Source organism: Tiliqua scincoides, chromosome 3, assembly GCF_035046505.1.
Source record: "Tiliqua scincoides isolate rTilSci1 chromosome 3, rTilSci1.hap2, whole genome shotgun sequence".
Classification (NCBI taxonomy): Eukaryota; Metazoa; Chordata; class Lepidosauria; order Squamata; family Scincidae; genus Tiliqua; species Tiliqua scincoides.
This window is the reverse complement of record NC_089823.1, coordinates 28,624,406-28,643,699: the sequence shown is the minus strand read 5'-3', so window position 1 is coordinate 28,643,699 and position 19,294 is coordinate 28,624,406. Positions and strand designations below refer to the sequence as shown.

The 19,294-nt window shown below is 41.6% G+C and overlaps 1 protein-coding gene across 9 annotated transcripts in view; it reads right to left on the bottom strand.

Moving 5' to 3' along the window:
• NBEA (neurobeachin) overlaps positions 1 to 19,294 on the bottom strand; it is a 472,923-nt gene that overhangs the window by 398,059 nt on the left and 55,570 nt on the right. For all 9 annotated transcript variants that reach the window (XM_066621990.1, XM_066621993.1, XM_066621995.1 and 6 more), the window contains exons 8-10: positions 18,802 to 18,948; positions 12,836 to 13,033; positions 11,935 to 12,068 (exon numbers count right to left, since the gene is read on the bottom strand). In XM_066621990.1, coding sequence (XP_066478087.1) covers positions 11,935 to 12,068; positions 12,836 to 13,033; positions 18,802 to 18,948 — 479 coding nt within the window. The remainder of the gene's footprint in view (positions 1 to 11,934; positions 12,069 to 12,835; positions 13,034 to 18,801; positions 18,949 to 19,294) is intronic.

Below are 19,294 nucleotides of genomic sequence, written 5' to 3'. Positions count from 1 at the left end.
GCCAGCTAGGCAGGCGGAGATCAGGGGTCTCAATGCGTGGATTAGACGGTGGTGTAGGGAGGAGGGGTTTAGATTCGTTAGGCACTGGGGAACTTTTTGGGACACGCGGGGCCTGTACAAGAGGGACGGGCTCCACTTGAACCAGAATGGAACCAGAGTGCTGGCGCATAACATTAAAAAGGTGGCAGAGCAGCTTTTAAACTGATCCCTGGGGGAAGGCCGGCAGGAGCCGAGGGGCATCCGGTTCGGGACTCCTCATCCCTATGGGATGAGGATGGGGAGGTTAGAGAACAACAAGACAAAGGCAGAGTAGGAGAAGAAATTGGGAAAGGTAGCGTGATGGGATGTGATAGACGATTTGGCACAATGAGAGGATGCGGGGACAAAGGAGCGAATAAGCAGCCCATCCTGGGGCATTCTGTGTACAAATGCTTTTATGCGAATGCCTGAAGTCTACGAGCAAAGGTGGGAGAACTGGAATGTCTGGTGACAAGGGAAAACATTGACATAGTGGGCATAACGGAAACCTGGTGGAATGCGGAGAATCAGTGGGATACCGCAATCCCGGGCTATAAACTCTACAGGAGGGACAGGCAGGGGCATGTTGGAGGTGGGTTGGCCGTTTATGTTAAGGAAGGGATAGAATCCAGCAAAGTAGAGATTGAAGGTGGGTCCGACTCCACCGTAGAATCTCTGTGGGTTAAATTACCAGGCTTGTGCAGCGATGTAATACTGGGGGAGTGCTATCGTCCTCCAGACCAGAAATCGGATGGGGACCTTGAAATGAGGAAACAGATCAGGGAGGTGACAAGGAGGGACAGGGTTGTAATCATGGGCGACTTCAATTATCCTCATATTGACTGGGTCAATTTGTGTTCTGGTCACGATAAGGAAACCGGATTTCTTGACGTGCTAAATGACTGTGGCTTAGAGCAGCTAGTCATGGAGCCCACCAGAGGACAGGTGACTCTGGATTTAATATTGTGCGGTACGCAGGACCTGGTTAGAGATGTAAACGTTACTGAGCCATTGGGGAACAGTGATCATGCTGCGATCCGTTTTGACATGCACGTTGGGGGAAGAATACCAGGCAAATCTCTAACAAAAACCCTTGACTTCTGACGGGCGGACTTCCCTCAAATGAGGAGGCTGGTTAGAAGGAGGTTGAAAGGGAGGGTAAAAAGAGTCCAATCTCTCCAGAGTGCATGGAGGCTGCTTAAAACAACAGTAATAGAGGCCCAGCAGAGGTGTAAACCGCAAAGAAAGAAGGGTTCCACTAAATCCAGGAGGGTGCCTGCATGGCTAACCAGCCAAGTTAGAGAGGCTGTGAAGGGCAAGGAAGCTTCCTTCCGTAAATGGAAGTCTTGCCCTAATGAGGAGAATAAAAAGGAACATAAACTGTGGCAAAAGAAATGTAAGAAGGTGATACGGGAGGCCAAGCGAGACTATGAGGAACGCATGGCCAGCAACATTAAGGGGAATAATAAAAGCTTCTTCAAATATGTTAGAAGCAGGAAACCCACCAGAAAAGCAGTTGGCCCTCTGGATGGTGAGGGAGGGAAAGGGGAGATAAAAGGAGACTTAGAGATGGCAGAGAAATTAAATGAGTTCTTTGCATCTGTCTTCACAGCAGAAGACCTCGGGCAGGTCGAACGGCCCCTCCTGACCGAGGAGTTAAGTCAGATAGAGGTTAAAAGAGAAGACGTTTCAGACCTCATTGATAAATTAAAGATCAATAAGTCACTGGGCCCTGATGGCATCCACCCAAGAGTTATTAAGGAATTGAAGAATGAAGTTGCAGATCTCTTGACTAAAATATGCAACTTGTCCCTCAAAACGGCCACGGTGCCAGAAGATTGGAGGATAGCAAATGTCACGCCTATTTTTAAAAAGGGAAAGAGGGGGGACCCGGGAAACTATAGGCCGGTCAGCCTAACATCCATACCGGGTAAGATGGTGGAATGCCTCATCAAAGATAGGATCTCAAAACACATAGACAAACAGGCCTTGCTGAGGGAGAGTCAGCATGGCTTCTGTAAGGGTAAGTCTTGCCTCACGAACCTTATAGAATTCTTTGAAAAGGTCAACAGGCATGTGGATGTGGGAGAACCTGTGGACATTATATATCTGGACTTTCAGAAGGCATTTGACACGGTCCCTCACCAAAGGCTACTGAAAAAACTCCACAGTCAGGGAATTAGAGGACAGGTCCTCTCGTGGATTGAGAACTGGTTGGAGGCCAGGAAGCAGAGAGTGAGTGTCAATGGGCAATTCACAATGGAGAGAGGTGAAAAGCGGTGTGCCCCAAGGATCTGTCCTGGGACCGGTGCTTTTCAACCGCTTCATAAATGACCTGGAGACAAGGTTGAGCAGTGAAGTGGCTAAGTTTGCAGACGACACCAAACTTTTCCGAGCGGTGAAGACCAGAAGTGAATGTGAGGAGCTCCAGAAGGATCTCTCCAGACTGGCAGAATGGGCAGCAAAATGGCAGATGCACTTCAATGTCAGTAAGTGTAAAGTCATGCACATTGGGGCAAAAAATCAAAATCATACAGAGTTATGCCTGTATGATGGAACTGGAAAAGGTGCAGAAGACAGCAAAAATTATTAGTGGGGTGCGGCACATCCCTTATGAGGAAAGCCTACAGCATTTGGGGCTCTTCAGTCTAGAAATAAGATACCTGAGGGGGACATGATTGAGACATATAAAATTATGCATGGGTATGGATAGAGTGAATACTGGGAAGTTCTTTTCCCTCTCGCACAACAACAAAATTCGGGGACTAAAATTGAGTGGTGGGAGAGCTAGGACGGACAAAATAAAATATTTCTTTACCAGTAATTAATTTGTGGAACCCTGCCATAGGATCTTGAGGTGGCATCAGGTCTAGATGCCCTTAATGGGTGACGATAGATTTATGGAGGAAAAATCCATTACAAGTTACAAGTCACAACAATATGCAGCCTCCTGGTTTTATAAGTAGGTTACCTCAGAATGCCAGATGAAAGGGAATAGCAACAATATACCACAGTGTTTCCCAAACTGTGGGGGAGGACCCACCAGTGGGTTGCAAGTCAATTTTGGGTGGGTCACAAAAACTTTTTTAAATGTTAAAAAAAAAAACAACTTTGCAAGTTCTCTTGCCCAATTTGCAGAAGAAAATTTTTAGCTGGAATGCTAACCTGTGATAGGTAATTTACGTATCCCAAAATTAAAATATTTTCCAATTTTCTCTAATAACTGGCATTCTGTAGATCACATGTGAACCCAGTTTCTAGCCTAAAAGTGCTTAACTGCACATCTTGCTCTCCAATTTAGTCTTCTGGATATCCTGCAATGACTGTAAAGGTTTGGGGGAATAATCCTTCAGCTTCATTTCTAGGGAGAGTATAGCAAGGGTCTACACACACGCATACATATGTAAGGTCTCTAGCAGCTTCAGGAGCACAGGATCCTGATTATTAATAATTTATTTATTATTATTAATAAAAGATTGCTTCTTTCTAGATCTTTTTGTTGTCTAGAGGGTCACAATAGATTGTAGTTAAAAGTGGGTCCTGGTACTAAATGGTTTGGGAAGCACTGGTATATGCGTATCTTGTAATCTTGAGTGCTCCCCAAGACATCTGGTGCGCCACTATGAGATACAGGAAGTGAGATTAGATGGGCCCTTGGCTTGATCCAGGGGCCTAAGGGCTCTTGTCATGCTCTAATCAAGATTGTGGGGAAAGTGTATGGTTGTAATTTGTAGGGGAAAAAATATGTTTATATTGTTTTCTTCTGCAACCAAAATTCATACATCAACAGTTCTACCAGAACAAACTGTTTCTTGAAAAATGAAATTAATCCCAGCTATTTTACTAAATTCTTGATCACACTCATATTTGCAGCCAGGATTTTTCCCATAATTGTCTCTTAATAAAATATTAGTCATATAAACTTCTTTATACGTAAACAAGATTAGAAACTATAGCATGGACAGGTCTTCAGGAATCCCAATTTCCAGCCTCAGCTTTCCTACCAATCAACTGACTCATCTTTGTCAAGTCATAGGAGTATTTTTTAATTATCTATATAACCATTCTCTAACTGAAAGAGAGATAGACATAGAGACAGACAGGCACACACGTTGTTCCAAGGGAAGACAGCACAGGAAAAGTGAAAGGTAAAGATAACAAGGGTTGAATGTGAGAAAATACAGTGGCACAATGACTTCATTTCAGTTGGGGATTAACACAATTTGTTCTTGAAAAAGGCAGCTTTCAGAGTAATTTGTGAGTAAAGATATAGCACCATAGAGTACATATAAATTGTATGACTGGCCTGAGCTTATGTTAAAGCATTACAGCATTTATATTCAAATTAAAACTCAGCAATGGATAATGAATTAAATGATGGTGTTTTCCCAAGAATAAAAGGTCTTACTTTAGGGGTGAATTGGCACTTTATTATATGGGTCTTGCAAAATATGTAAAACATCTACAAATCATGGAACAGGTCACTGTCGAAGAGAGGGAAAGTAATATTTCTAAGAAGGTCATCTTCCAAGCTGAACAGTTTTGTTTTTTTTTCAAACAGAATTTAACTTACCAGAAACTAAAATGCATCGGACTGCTGCAGGATTCACATTATACTTGCAAAATTCTGTGTATTGCCATACAAAATTGCTCTCCATTGTTGCCTATTTCCAACTCCCCTAGACACAAAGGCAAATATAAAGGATACTTCAGCCCATTCCTATATCTCCTCTATGCCATGCCCAATCTAGAACATAACAATATGTACGTAAAGTAATGATAATAAAACAAACACCACAATGGTTGGTATATAAACCAATAGTAGCATTTAAAGAGCTCCCTCTAGGTTATCTTATAACTCATGATTTTTGAAGCTCTGAAAAAACTTGGGAGTCTTTCCAAGAGTTTTCCAATAAAGCCTAAAATAAGAAAGACCAGAAGAATATTCCCAAGATCCTCTATGCCACTCCCCCAGCAAGTAAACTTACCCTTGTGGGGGGTGGTGATCAGAAGCAAGTACTGCTATTGATAACAGAGGGGACCTTGTACAATTAATCATAAATGTTCACTCCTGAACACAATCACTATTGTATATGAACACAATCAGGATTGTGTTATCAAAAACAGCCCCATTTGGGCTTAAAGCCGACATTTTGGCCAAGACTGCCACATACAGTTACAGGCATATGTCATGAAGGTGCTAGCCTGAGAAAGGTGAAAGTTATGCCTGTATGTTTGTGTTTTTAACAAAGAATTGACCACTGTGGCAGCCAAGATAATAGGATAATGAGAATCTGAATGAACTTATCTTATTCCACACTAATGAACACATGAAGTTACCTTACACTGTTTCAGATCACTCCTCCATCTAGTTTGGTGTTTACACCAACTAAGGGCCCAATTCTTTCCTTTCCTATGTCCAACTTCCCTAAGCAACCATGCCAATGGGGCATAAACTATATCCAGCAGTTGAGGAGTCACAGAGGTCTCCTCAAGGGGCTGCATCAGCACTGGAATGTTGAATAGGATTGGGTCCCGACATAGTTTGCCAGGATTTTAGCCCCACCTAGAGATGCTAGAGTGAATCTAGAATTCTCAGCATACAAAGCAGGTACCTTACCATTGTCTTCAACCCTATCACTACAACTCCTTGCCACTGATTGACTAGCTAAACCTCAAATGTTTTCTGACTCTTCTGTTTCTCCAGATTAATGTTACTCACTTATTTAGCCCACAATGACTTCTGTCTCAATATTAGCATACCTATCTTTTGTCTCCCAGAAAAATCCTGTTTCAGAAATCTCCCCTTTCATTTCCTTTATTCTAAAACTCTATATTTGCCTTGAAGTCCTGAGTTCAGCATTCCTTCTGAAGGCAGTCTGGCAGACACACGTGCTGTCAAGTTTCTCTCCAAGTTCACAAACAAGGGCACATCTAACAACCCCAACCTCTCTTAGAATGCTCAAAAGGGGCAGTTTAACTATCCCATGATCTCTGCTTACGATCAACACAGTAATGCCTACTACGTACTAATCCCTGCTTAGAACTTTGATTTGGAGTGCTTACCAGACACTCCCTGAATTCACTAAGCCCACTAAGGGCCCAATTCTAAACTCACCCACCACTATCACTGAGCACAAGCACTGGTGCTGGGTGCCGTAAATGTGCCATAAAGAAAATTTATGGCACCCAATGAGTAGGGAGCACTGGCGTCGGGCCAGCACCAGTCAGGTGCTGGGACCAACTCTGGCATGAGGAGGACACATTGCCACCAGGTTAAGTGAGACTGCCGGGTGGCAGTGCAGCCTCGGGGGGGGGGGCAGGGGGAGAAAATGTCCCCTTCCCCCAGTGAGACTCCTGGCAGCTTTCCAGTGCCTGCAGGATACAGCAGTAGCTGCTTTGGCACTGCTGCTCCAGAGGGCACCGGGAAGTTTAGGATTGGGCTGTGAATCAGCAGTATGACAAATGCAGAGCTCATCTCTAGATCATCTCTGGCACAAATTGTGAACCTAATTGTTCTCTCCAAAAGAACGTCAAAACGAAATTATAAACATTCAAGAGAGATACTGTATTATTCCTAGACTACAACACAGATGATTACAGAAGCTGCTACTTCATAAACTTGATGGTTAGCACCCACTTTATTACAGACAAAAAATGGAATGGGAGGGATAATTTAAGATGACTATTATTATTAAAAATATTTATGTACCGCTTTTCATAAAAAGCTCACAAAGTGGATTACAGAGCATAAAGTAAAGTTTTAGATTACTATTCTTTATATTAAAAAAATAATTTAAATTATTGATGGAATTTTAAACATTTACAGATTTAACAACTGACCAAAACACAAATTGGGGCAGATTTGTAGGATTTGGTCAATTTGTTAAATAACACTGACAAAGTTCCCAATTATTTCTTTAATAATGACTTGCGATTACATGCAGCATAGAAGAACATGTAGTTTTGCATACATGATTGCTAGCTTAACCAAATATGTTAACTGTGAATTCAAACAAATTCAAACACACTCACCAAAGAACAGAGTCTATCAAAAATATCTCAATTTGTGTCAGATTCATATATAAGCCATACTAGACGGGCACACACAAAACATAACCTATCAGAAGCTTCAAGTGCACCTGGAATAACTTCCAACTTTTTGTTAAGATAAATCACAAAATAAATCACAGCTCAGCACTCAGAGTAAGATTACTGTTATATTGTCCTACAGTTCACATTTTCTAACTTACCTAACAATTCTAATAATTTAACAATTCAAATTTACTGAATTTGGTGGGTGGGACAGAATCTACTATATTGCAAAAAAATTGAAAAAACCTTAAAACTGGAAATTTATAGTTCTGATGAGAGGTACAATAAGTATCACCACATGTTTAATGGCATGATGTAATTTTAATACATGTCTGATAAAAAATTTTTTTGATGAAATAAACTACGTAAGTGAATAATTTTGGGAACTAATTCAAAAAGGGATCATCTCTTGAAATTCAATGTCTACTTGAATTTCCTACATATGTCAATTACACATTCCGTTTTTGTTAGGCCTGGCCAAACCCCTCCTGATGCCTGAGGCAGTGTGATGTTCAATTCCTCCCTATGGCCTCCCTAAGCACACAAAACATAACCCACCCACCCCTTATGATGTCTTCTTCCCCACCTGGAGCATATTAAATATGCCAATTCTCCAGTTTCCACCCAAGTCCAGTAGCTTCCATGCCCACCTCCTTCCTTCCCCCTTCCCTTCCTTGTTGCCACCATCCTTCTCCTTTAACTATCCCCGCTCCCCATTTTGAAAAGGGAGAAAAGGAAAAAGGGAATCCAGAAAAAGTAGAACAATGGTCACACAAATAAATAAGGGGAAGCAAGACCTAATACACCAAGTGAATTTTCTCTGTAGCTTGCCTGCAATAATACCCACATGCACACACACAAAATCAGTAAGATTTTCAGCCCTACCCAGTGCTCAGTTCAATTTAAGTTCTTATATTTAAACCATATCACTATCAACTTTACAAGTCTAAAAAAGAAAAAAACAATTCACCTTACCAGCTCAAGCCTCTGTTTTATTCTTTTTTATGCAAAGGGGAACTGCCTTCTGCAGCATTTGTTAAGCTCCACTTTCATCAGATTGGGACCATAATAATAATAATAATAATAATAATACAGGTATTTATATACCGCCTTTCTTGGTCTTTATTCAAGACTTTATTCAAGGCGGTTTACACAGGCAGGCTAATTTAAATCCCTGTAGGGATTTTTACAATTGAAAGAAGGCTCTATCTTTCAAGAGCCACAACAATTCAGATGTTTCATTCTGATCTGGCCTCCATCCTGGCCTCCATCCTCCCACGCTCAGAGCAGATGGAAATAGCTCGGCTCAGCTTGTCAGCTGCTTCAAGGTCCACACGGTGCCGGTGGCCTCGAACTGGCAACCTTGTGGATGTTATCTTCAGGCAAATGGAGGCTCTACCCATACTGGTAGCTTTGCATTCCTCTTTGACTGACCTGACCACAAGCCAAGGTATGTTTGTTTACTCATGAGTAAATACAAACATGTAGCTTAGTTTCACTTTCCATAGAGTTCAATACATTTGTCAGCTTGGAGGCAGGGACTTCCTTCTTGGGTGTTTTTTGGGAACTGTGTTCATCAGATTGAGACCATTCTTATATTATTTCTCTATAGATATCCAGAAACAAACTGCTATCAATTCCTTTCTGAACCTTCCTTGCCCCTTCAGCCTAATGTAAGTCCTGGAATCGAATATTAGTCTATGACTAGCCTAGGGCATTTTAAATACTGCCCTGGATTAAGGAATGATTTAATTATGAACATAACAGTGATTTTAACTTTGGTTAGATAATTCCAAAGTACGTTTTCAATTCAATAAACATGTTTTGATTTACAACTCAAAAATTAATGCCAAAAGTCACCTAATAAAAAGTTTATTCATTTTTATTCATTGAAGAACCATGCAGTAATTATCATGCAATGAAATATCCATGAGAAGTCTTTCTTGAGAGATTCACAAATATCTGACTATAGAGCAAAGTTTTATTTAAAAACACCATGAGAATGGGAAAAAAGTAGTAAGAAATAAAAAAGGAAGGAAAAAACAAAGAAGTGAATGATTAAAACCTAGCTCTTCAGGCAAACAACAGACTGGAGGTTCTCAACCAGGCTACCACTGTGGCAGCTAAAGAAGAACAGAGGGAGAAGGCACAAGCCATGTCCAGTTGCATGTGCACAGCACCACAGATGGGCATGCTGCTGGCTGCAAAGTTAGCTGCATCCCAGTCCAAACTAAATCCCCCTCTGCTGGTGCAGCTGTGCCAATGGAATGTTCACTGCATCCTGCAAGTCCTGGAGGCCTCCTTGAGATAATGGAACTTTCGTTCTCAACCCAAAGTATGATCTGCCATTTTGCAGGTGCAGGACAGAGGAGAGTAATGGAGAGGGACAGAGTTAGGATCCTGGTGCAAGCCAGTGCCAACAGGATCCACCCATTCCCTCCCGTTCCACCTCCTGCATGTGACCCTCCCTGCCCAGACATTTCCCCATTCCTCCCCTTCCCTGCCCCATTACATCCACTATCACACCTCCACCACCAACATTCTGATGCTGGTAGTGGGAGGCCTCTCCACTGGCCTGTGCCCACAGCTAGCAGCCGTATGCATTAGCAGCCTACTTGTATGTGCATCACAGCACATTTTCACTGCAGCACTTCCGTCAGCGGAACAAACATTCCACCCATGGACAGCCCAGTTAGGATTGGGCTGTTAGCTTTATAAAGTCTCTGAATAAGACTGCACAGGCACAGAACCCCATTAACATGCCTGCAAAAACACTGAAGAAAATAGTAATCATGTTTTATTTAGGCTGGTAAAAGAGAAATTGTTCTCCAAATTAGAGCCATTCAACGGTTAAGGTTCACTAGTTCTGATTAGTTCACTATTTATCTCTAAGAAAAGCCTCTTCCCCACCCCGAATTTTGCTTCAGAATGTCCAAATCAAGTTGACATTCAGCAGCAATGCAGGGTTGGAAAAACAGATCTAGGCTGAAAATCTCCTGGAAGTCCTACTTATATCTGATCTAGATACCAGTAAAGGAAGTCTCAGTAAGTCATAACAGCAATTATTTAGCTTAATGCTAAATTCTCTGTGTTCTTTAAAAAAATCCATGAGCATATTCAAAAATCCAAAGCAACATATTCAAATCTAAGAGTATTTTTCTTTATAAGATGGTTACTTGAGATTGATAACAGAAATCTTCCCTTACTATTAGGAGTGTTTTAAAATGGTTTTATTTTTTCATAGATTTGGGGGGGGGGGGGAACGGAAAAAGACAGAAAGCAGAATTATGTGTTTTGATTCCAAGTTCTCATTTTCATTAATTTTAAACACTTTAAAAGTGTACTGGATAGGTGATACAGTCCTATCAGCTGTACCGTAAGCTAGTTGGAGTATATCTGCTGCATTATAGCAAACGAAGCAAATGCTGATGTTTACTAAACATTTTTAAGGTATTATCCTTTACTATTAAGTCACAAGACCACCAGAGTACATCTGATAAGTGATCACACTGTTTAAGTTTACTGAAATAATTTAGTAATTGCTATAAATGTCCAAAACAAGAATTCTAATTCCATTTTTGGCATTAGCAATAAATCTAAAAAACCAGAAGTGCCCACAATTACTTCTCTTATTATTCTCTTTCCATTATTTATAGGTACAAGTTGGCATTTACAGAACAGGCTAAGAAATGCCGGAAGATTACTTCCTCTCCAGAAATTCTGATTCATGTATTATAATTAAGTCAGTATTCTGGAAAGAGCTGAAGCTGAAAGAGTTGAATTGTCTTGAAGAATATTTTATATTCCATAGTTCAACAAATTTTGTAGACTTTAAACTCTTTTTATCCCCCCTCCCAAAACCTACACTGTCTCCCTCCCTCTCTAATTTTATGGTTGCAAATTATTTTCTCCAATCAGGATACAACATAGGAAATTAGAGAAGGGGGTGGAGAAGGGAAAAGGATGCACAAAACTTTATAAAGAGAAAAGACACTCAAGCAGCAGAAACCAGTATCTGTCTATTCAAAAGTAAGCCCCATTGTATCCAGTGGGACTTAGTCTCAGGCAGGGGTGTCCAAACTTTTTGGTAGGAGGGCCACATCATCTCTCTGACACTGTGTTGGGAGCCAGGGAAAAAATGAATTAATTTACATTTCAAATTTGAATAAATTTACATACATGAATATATTAGAGACAGAACATATAAATGAATGAAGGTCTTGCAATAGGTAAAGGCCTATAAAAGGCCTTGCACAAAGCAAGGCCAGCTTTTCTTTTGCTGCTGCAGCTGCACCAAAGATGTGAAACAGCAAGCAGTGAAGGGAGCCCTCATCTTGCAGTGTACGCAAGAGGTCGAACAGCTGGCTGACACATTGAGAGCAGTTGCATCAGGCCTGGACGGGCTCCAGCAAGTATATGGAGGGCCAGAGGCTCATTGGAGACTGGGGGTTCCTTGAGGGCCAGATTGTGAGGCATGTGGCCCCAGGGCCGGTGTTCGGGCACCCCTGGTCTCAGGTATGCATGTATAGCAACAATTTTCAACCTTTTTCATCTTATGGCACACTGCCAAGACACTAAAATTGTCAAGCTGCACGATCAGTTTTTTGACAGTTGAGAAGGCACACTATTCTACTGGTGGGGAGCTTACATCCCCCAATGGTCCTATTAACAAATGACCCTCCCCAAACTCCCCAATGTGCCATGACACACAGGTTGAAAATTGTTGATGTATATAGGATTGTAGCCTAACACATACAATCCATATTTACTAGAACTTCAGACAATCAGTTTTAGTAATATATTTTATAAAAATGAACTTACCACACAGTAGTTTCCACTTGACTGTCATGTAACTGCCGATTGTCTAATTGGGCAAAGAGGGGGAAAAGAACTTGGATTCCTCCTATTGAATGAATTGCACTGTGGATTGAATGTGTCACAATAGCTTTCACATCCTGTGTTTAAAAAATAAATTAAATTCAGATTGGGTGACATGTGGACACTAATATCACTATATACAGGTTAATGGATTTACTGGCACAACTTTAAAGAACATCTTTTAAAAAGCCCAGCATGATTTAGCCAAAGTTAACCCTAATCAAAACTGTACTTCAGTTTAAAAACAACTGCTCAATGTAATTACTGCTTAATGAAAATCAGGAGTATCACCACACCAAGTTTCTCCAGAAAACATCTCAATTACAAAAAGAAAAAATTGAAGGCAAAAAATTGGAAAAAGAATTGGAGGCAAGTTGATGCTATTTATAAATTTAACACTGAAGCATTTTAGGATGGTAAGAGGTACCACATTCCCCTGATTTCATGTACAGTAGCCCATGATTTCAAACCCATGAGACACTGCATCATGAATTGGAACATAACAGCTAGACATTTCTACTATGACTTATGATACAGATTTGACAAGCTTAATCCAGAATGTATGTTTTCAAACACTCGCATCCTGCCACAAAAAACACTTGCACTCTGCCACCCTGCCTTATAAAGAATGACAGGTGTTTTAGAGAATAATTAACACTATCAAGGTGATGAATTTACAGGTTATAATGAAGAAATCAAAGAATGACAACATGCCAAAAATTAGACTTAAAGAGAGAAACCACACTGCACAAATGAAAACCTGATACAGCCATTTAAAACTTGGCAACTTTTAAGACTTTACAGACCATTAATTAAAAAATATAAAATAACAATAAATACAAACCTGAAGCATAAGAGCATGTGGGGAATGTACAAAAATTGAAGGATTTTCCTTTGGTGAGGATTCAAGGCATAACTGAGCATCGGTAGCCTTAGCATTGTAAGTGAAGGCAATACTACTTGCAAGTTTCCCATCATAGAGAACTTGTTTGTGATGCTCAGCAAGATGAATATCACTTTCAGATTTGAATTTGAAAGTACTCTGGGAGAGAAAGCAAGGTTTTAAAAGTAGGCTATTATGAAAAAGCAGTTTTAACATGACAGCAGAACAATCATTAAACGTTATTTTGAATTTTCAATATACTTAAATTGCCACATCAGAATAAACGATATGTACCCAGTTAAACATGTATTACATAGAGATAGCGTGCTATTTTCCCTTTCGTTTAAATAAAGTATTATCTTTGTGACACAGGGCCAAGCCTATCCAACTTTCCAGCACCAGTGTAGCCACAATGCAGCCCCAAGATAAGGGAACAAATGTTCCCATACCTTGAAGAGGACTCTGTGACTACCTCCCCACCACAGGATGCAGTGCACACCCCATTGGCATGGCTGCACTGGTACTAGAAAACTGGATAGGATTGGGCCCACAGTCAACTGCCTTGTAAATTTAGTTAGTGGAGTACTAACAGGCAGCCCAATCCAGGGAGCTTTAGTGCCAGCGTCCTGAGTTCTTTAGTGCCAACGGTACAAGTGTAAATTCCCTTCTCCCAAGGAGGCTTCTGACGGCTGCTGCGCAGGAGCAGGATGCAGCAGTAGCCATTTTGGCGCAGCTGCATCCGGCTACAGCAGTGCCCTTAGAATTGGCCTGACCGTTACTTCTCTCTACTTCTCACAACAATTATAAAATGATTTCTAATTCCTTGTCACCAGCTTCACAAGTCTGAATCAGCCTCCTATTTTTAGGAACCTTGTACAGGTCTGCGCATTTTTTTTCAGAATCCAACACTTGAGCAACCCATTTCTAAGTTCCTAGGCAACCAAATTTGTAGGATTTTTCCAGTTGTATAATAATGTTCTCTTCCTATTTCACATCTCTCAAACTACTAAAACATACAATTAAAAGGGGGAAACCAGAAACTTAAAGGACCAGGAAGTTTTATGTATAAAAAGTGAATTCTTTTTTAAAGGCTAGGCTTTATACCATTTTACCCTGAAGATTTCAGTGGTATCTTTTGATTAATATATTGCACTTTTTTTTTTTTAGAGAGACACCATGCATCTCTCAAGCTCCATTTACTAGCTGAAATATAAGAAGTTTAAAAGAGCTACACATTCTATAAAGAGTAAATTTTAAAAATCCTTTGGCTAAGATCCAAAGGCTACTTGATGTGCCCAGTGGGATTTATTACTTTTTAATCTCTGAATAGCTAACACCCCATGCCATATCACAAACTATTTCTGAAACTCCTTTCAGGTTCTAAAGCAGTTTGTCACACAGCAGGGAGGACTGCTAGAAGAGAACAAATCCAAAGCCCACCTGGGTACACAGATCTAGTTGAATAGCTCATTGGAGCCTGACTTTTAAAGATCAAAAATCACTACACAAAATATACTGCAATTCACAGCACTGTTTTCCTAGTAAACTGAGAGAACACTTCAGAAAATATTTATTTCCTGTAATAACTTTCTGTCTGTTTAGTTTATTACTGTAGCATGTTACAATATCTGATGGTGGAAGACAAAAGTTCCGGCAAGAGTATTCACAAAGATGTTACAAGCCACTAAATGAATATATTTCAAAGCCTAGTCATGTAAAACGGTTGACCATTTTAACATACCCATGTCAATGCTGATAATTCACTGTTTTAATATAATTCTTAGAATATTAAGAATGTCTTTGTTGATGCTAAGCCCAGTGGCATTACCAGAGGGGGGCACAGAGGTAAGTCTGGCATTCCCAGAGCGGGACACAGAGCCACACCTGGAGTACTGTGTCCAGTTCTGGTCGCCACATCTCAAAAACGTCATAGTGGAAATGGAAAAAGTGCAAAAGAGAGCAAATAAAATGATTACTGGGTTGGAGCACCTTCCTTATGAGGAAAGGCTACAGCGTTTGGGCCTCTTCAGCCTAGAAAAGAGGCACCTGAGAGGGGACATGACCGAGACAAACAAAATTATGCAGGGGAAGGATAAAGTGGATAGAGAGATGCTCTTTACACTCTCACATTACACCAGAACCAGGGGACATCCACTAAAATTGAGTGTTGGGAGAGTTAGGACAGACAAAAGAAAATATTTCTTTACTCAGCCTGTAGTTGGTCTGTGGAACTCCTTGCCGTAGTATGTGGTGATGGCATCTGGCCTAGATGCCTTTAAAAGGGGATTGGACAAGTTTCTGGAGGAAAAATCCATTACAGGTTACAAGCCATAATAGATTGTAGAAATGATTTTAGAAATGTGCTACGTCAGAATGTCAGATGCAGCGGAGGGCACCAGGATGCAGGTCATGTCTTGTGTGCTCCCTGGGGCATTTGGTGGGCCACTGTGAGATACAGGAACCTGGACTAGATGGGCCTGTGGCCTGATCCAGCGGGGCTGTTCTTATGTCTTAAGTTTTGCAGGGCACCTCAGTGCACTAGTGATCATGGTACCTGCGCTGCCTGAGGCCAGAATCGCAGAATGTTACCCCCCTAAAAAAGGAGAATGCACCCCCCCCCCACAGGGCCTTATGAGGGCCAGGGGAGGTCTTTGCAGGCCTTTGGAAGGCCTAAAATTCTACTTGTTTTCAGACAGGACTCAAGGAAGTTGGTAGGGGGGCAAGGAAGGAGACACTGGCCCTGCAGGGGCGGCACCCTAGGACATTTGCCCTCTTGATCCCCCTAGGTGCATAAAAATGTGAAAAATAAAAATAATAAAATAATAATAATAAATGACATAAGATGTCATCAACAGAGGAAAGGGGAAAATTTAATTCTTCATTTTCAGTCAAGAATAATTTTCCATATGAAGATTCCCAGGAGTCCATAAACATTGACTTGGCTTACTAGCCAACTATTTGTAGTTGCTGCCAATCCCCATCCTGTACCCTGCACAACATGCCTGAGACGGATATGGGCCTTCATTTCCATGGGTTACATAGAAAAAGACATTAGAAGCTTCTCTAAAACGTTCAGAGGAACTCCTACTACTTCTTCTCTTTTCAAAAATGTCAATGGAAATACAACCACTGAGAAGAGACGTGTGTGAGTTTCTGGGCACTGAGAACACTTGACCCTGGTGATCTGACACATAATTTGAGGATGTCTGGTGATTTTTTTGTTTGCTGAAACACTGAACCAATCGTTTGGGGCAACAGTGATTTGATACCAGACTTGAGAATGCCATTGGATGTGCAGGATATTTTATACATACACACAATATCCATATAAAAAGCATACAATGGTTCACATCCAGTGTAACATTTCAGTGAATGGAAGTGAGCTATGTGAACGCAAGCTTCCTCTGAGAATGGAAAGAGCATTACACTTGCACAAAGGGACTTTTTCACTGGCACAAGGATCCTTTGTGTGAGTGGTATGCTTCTTCTTTTCTCAAAAGTGTGACTCATAACTTAGTTTTTCTAAAAAGTGCCCTACATTTAAAAAAAAATGTTAAAATGGAAATTTTCTGCAACTTTGGGCACAATCCAAAAGCACCCTTTGGCTGACACAAGTCCCTTACGCCGACCCAGGCGGAAGTCCCTTGCGCCTCCTTGAGAGGAAACCAGGCCGACATTCCAAGAAGTGCCGGCCTGCGGAGGCTGTCGGAAGCCTCCGCGCCGGCTTCCTCGAGTCTTGCGTCGGCCTGGCTGGGCCGACACAAGGAAGAAAGGTAGGCGGGGGAGAGGCAGGGAGGAGGCAGGAGGAAGGCATTCCTGGGCGGGCGGAGTGTGGGCAGTGGGCGGCCCCAGGGTGAGCAGGTGGGCAGCAGGAGGCTGGGCTGGGATCCGTCAGTTATGCCGGATCTCTCCTCAGACTTGCGCCACCTCAAGAGTCCGAGGAGACCCATGGGGCCAGCGGCCCTTACCCAGGGGTAACGAGAAAAGTTTGCCCTTGCCCCTGGCTGCTTATGGCCACTATCCTGCACTGGATACAGCACAAGCCTCTTGGCTTGCCTGTTCTAGCGCAGGGTAGGATTGCACCCTTAGGCTGCTATCCTATAGTACTTACTAGGGAGGAAGGCCCAATGAACTCAGTGCAGCTTACTCCTGAGGAGAAAAGCTTACAATTGCACGGTGGAGAGTACAGTGGGCTCTCACTATCCACAAGGGATTCAGTCCAGAACACCCCCTGTCACACATACAGAATTCCGCTGACAGTGAAATCCTGCCAACAAACCGAAAGTGTTTTTCAGTAGGCACCAGGAGGCCTTTGAAGCAGTGGCGTCGCTAGGGGGTTGCAAACCACACCAGGTGAAGCGCATGGGGGGGGGGGTCATGCGGTAAAATAATGGTTTTTAAGGAATAATACCATCATATCTATGCCGCTGGGTGCGGTATTTCATTGCAGAATGAAATATCTCCTTTCTATCAAATTTTATGACCAAAAAACCAGAAAACAAAAATTCATGGAGCCCTATGGAAAGTGAAACTGAGTCCTATCATGCATTTACTTGTGAGTAGGTAAACTTGCCTTTGTCCATCAGAAAGGGCAGCCTGAGAGGAATCCAGCGACACTAGAGTGGTCCCGACCAGATGAATGCAGCCCCCAAAAAACACCTGAGAAGGAAGTCCCTCCCTCCAAGCTGGCAAGTGTATTGAGTCCTATGGAAAGCGAAACTAAGTGTTTACTTGCAAGTAGGCATTTACTTGCAAGTAAGCAAACGTGCCTTGGCTCATGGTCAGGCCAGACAAAGGGGAATGTGAGGCCACCAGAATGGTCTCGTTCTGATGGAACTGGAGCTCAACAAATGTTCCAGAAGGCAGCCTCCTCCACATGAAAATAATAAAACAGAGGCTTCAACTAGTAAGGTGAATTTTTCTTATTTTTTAGACTTGCAAAGCCAGGTGGATCTTGACAGTGATATGGTTTAAACATAAGAACTTAAACTAAACTGGGCAATGGGTAGGGCTGAAAATTTTACTGATTTAGGGAGGGGTTATTGCAGGCAGGCAACAGAGAAAATTCATTTGGTGGAACAGGGCTGGCTTTCCCTTATTTATTTGTTTTGCATTAATTTAATTATTTATTTTAATTGTTATTTATTTTAATTTGCTTGATGATGTCACTTCCGGCCATGACATCACTTCCAGTGGGTCCTGGTGGTAAAATTTTGAGAACCGCTGCAATATGGTGTTAGTAAGCTACTTTGAAATATCTCTGTTCTATCAAAAGGTACAGCCAAAAAACCCATGGGGGCAGCGTGATGGTACATTGTCACGTGCACCACACAGGGTGCTGCCCCACCCACCGCATGGGAGGACGTCCATCATGGAGGTGATGCGCTGGCCTCCCACGCCGGGTGACACAAATCCTAGAGACGCCACTGCGACATGCAAAGGCCACACACAACTTCCCCACGCCTCAGAAGATCTCTGGATGCAGCTGAAAGGCACTTCCAGTGCTTGACCTTAAGTAACCTCGGTATGATGACGGTATGAGTTTACTTGATTACGTTAGTGGAACCTACCTGGCCAATACATCCTACCCCTTTACCTGCCTAATCTTTAGGTGCATGACAATCTCAATAGGGTGCTTAGCTACTCCAGGCAAAAAGAAGGAATCAAATCTACATCAGTAAATGGCATGGGAATGGTGTTTCAAGCAGAGATCAAAGACTGCTTCACAAACATGTCCGAGCACGTTCAGGCTGCTGAACTAGCACAGAAGCTTTTGCAGAGCTAGAAGTGTCCAAAAATAAGCAAAACACAGGGAATTCATCGCACATATAGATTACATGAAGCCCTATTTATAACTGAAACTGCTCAAAGGGGTTGACAATGGTGTACATTAAATTAAATAGTTTCTGAATTCAAAACTGCATTACCTTATATCCGGGTCCTAACTGATGTATTGCAAATATCTGAGCAGGGTTGAGAGCTTCAGTAAATACATATACTGCTCCAAGTTGACCACAAAATACTCTATTTGCATCAGCAGTTTCAGATGATCCCAGAAAGCATTTATCATAGCTCTGTATTTAAATAAATAAATAAGTAAATATTTAAAACAGTGACAAAGAAAATGCAAATAAAGACACACAGAAAAGCAAGTTAGAAACTATATAATTGGTCATGCAAAGCCTTCAAATTTTTCCACATAAACACACTGTACTAGTTTTCTACAAACCGCAAATCCTATATTAAGTTGCATGTTTTGCTTAACTTTAAGGTTTAAGAGTTAACTAGTCCATATATTAAAGATTAAAAAGGTACAAATAACTCTAGCCTGCAATACAAATCAAATTGTAGCTGAAGCTTTATAGTAATGCTACAAACCGTTATCTGCTGACATTATTAAGAAGCAAAAAACAGACAAAA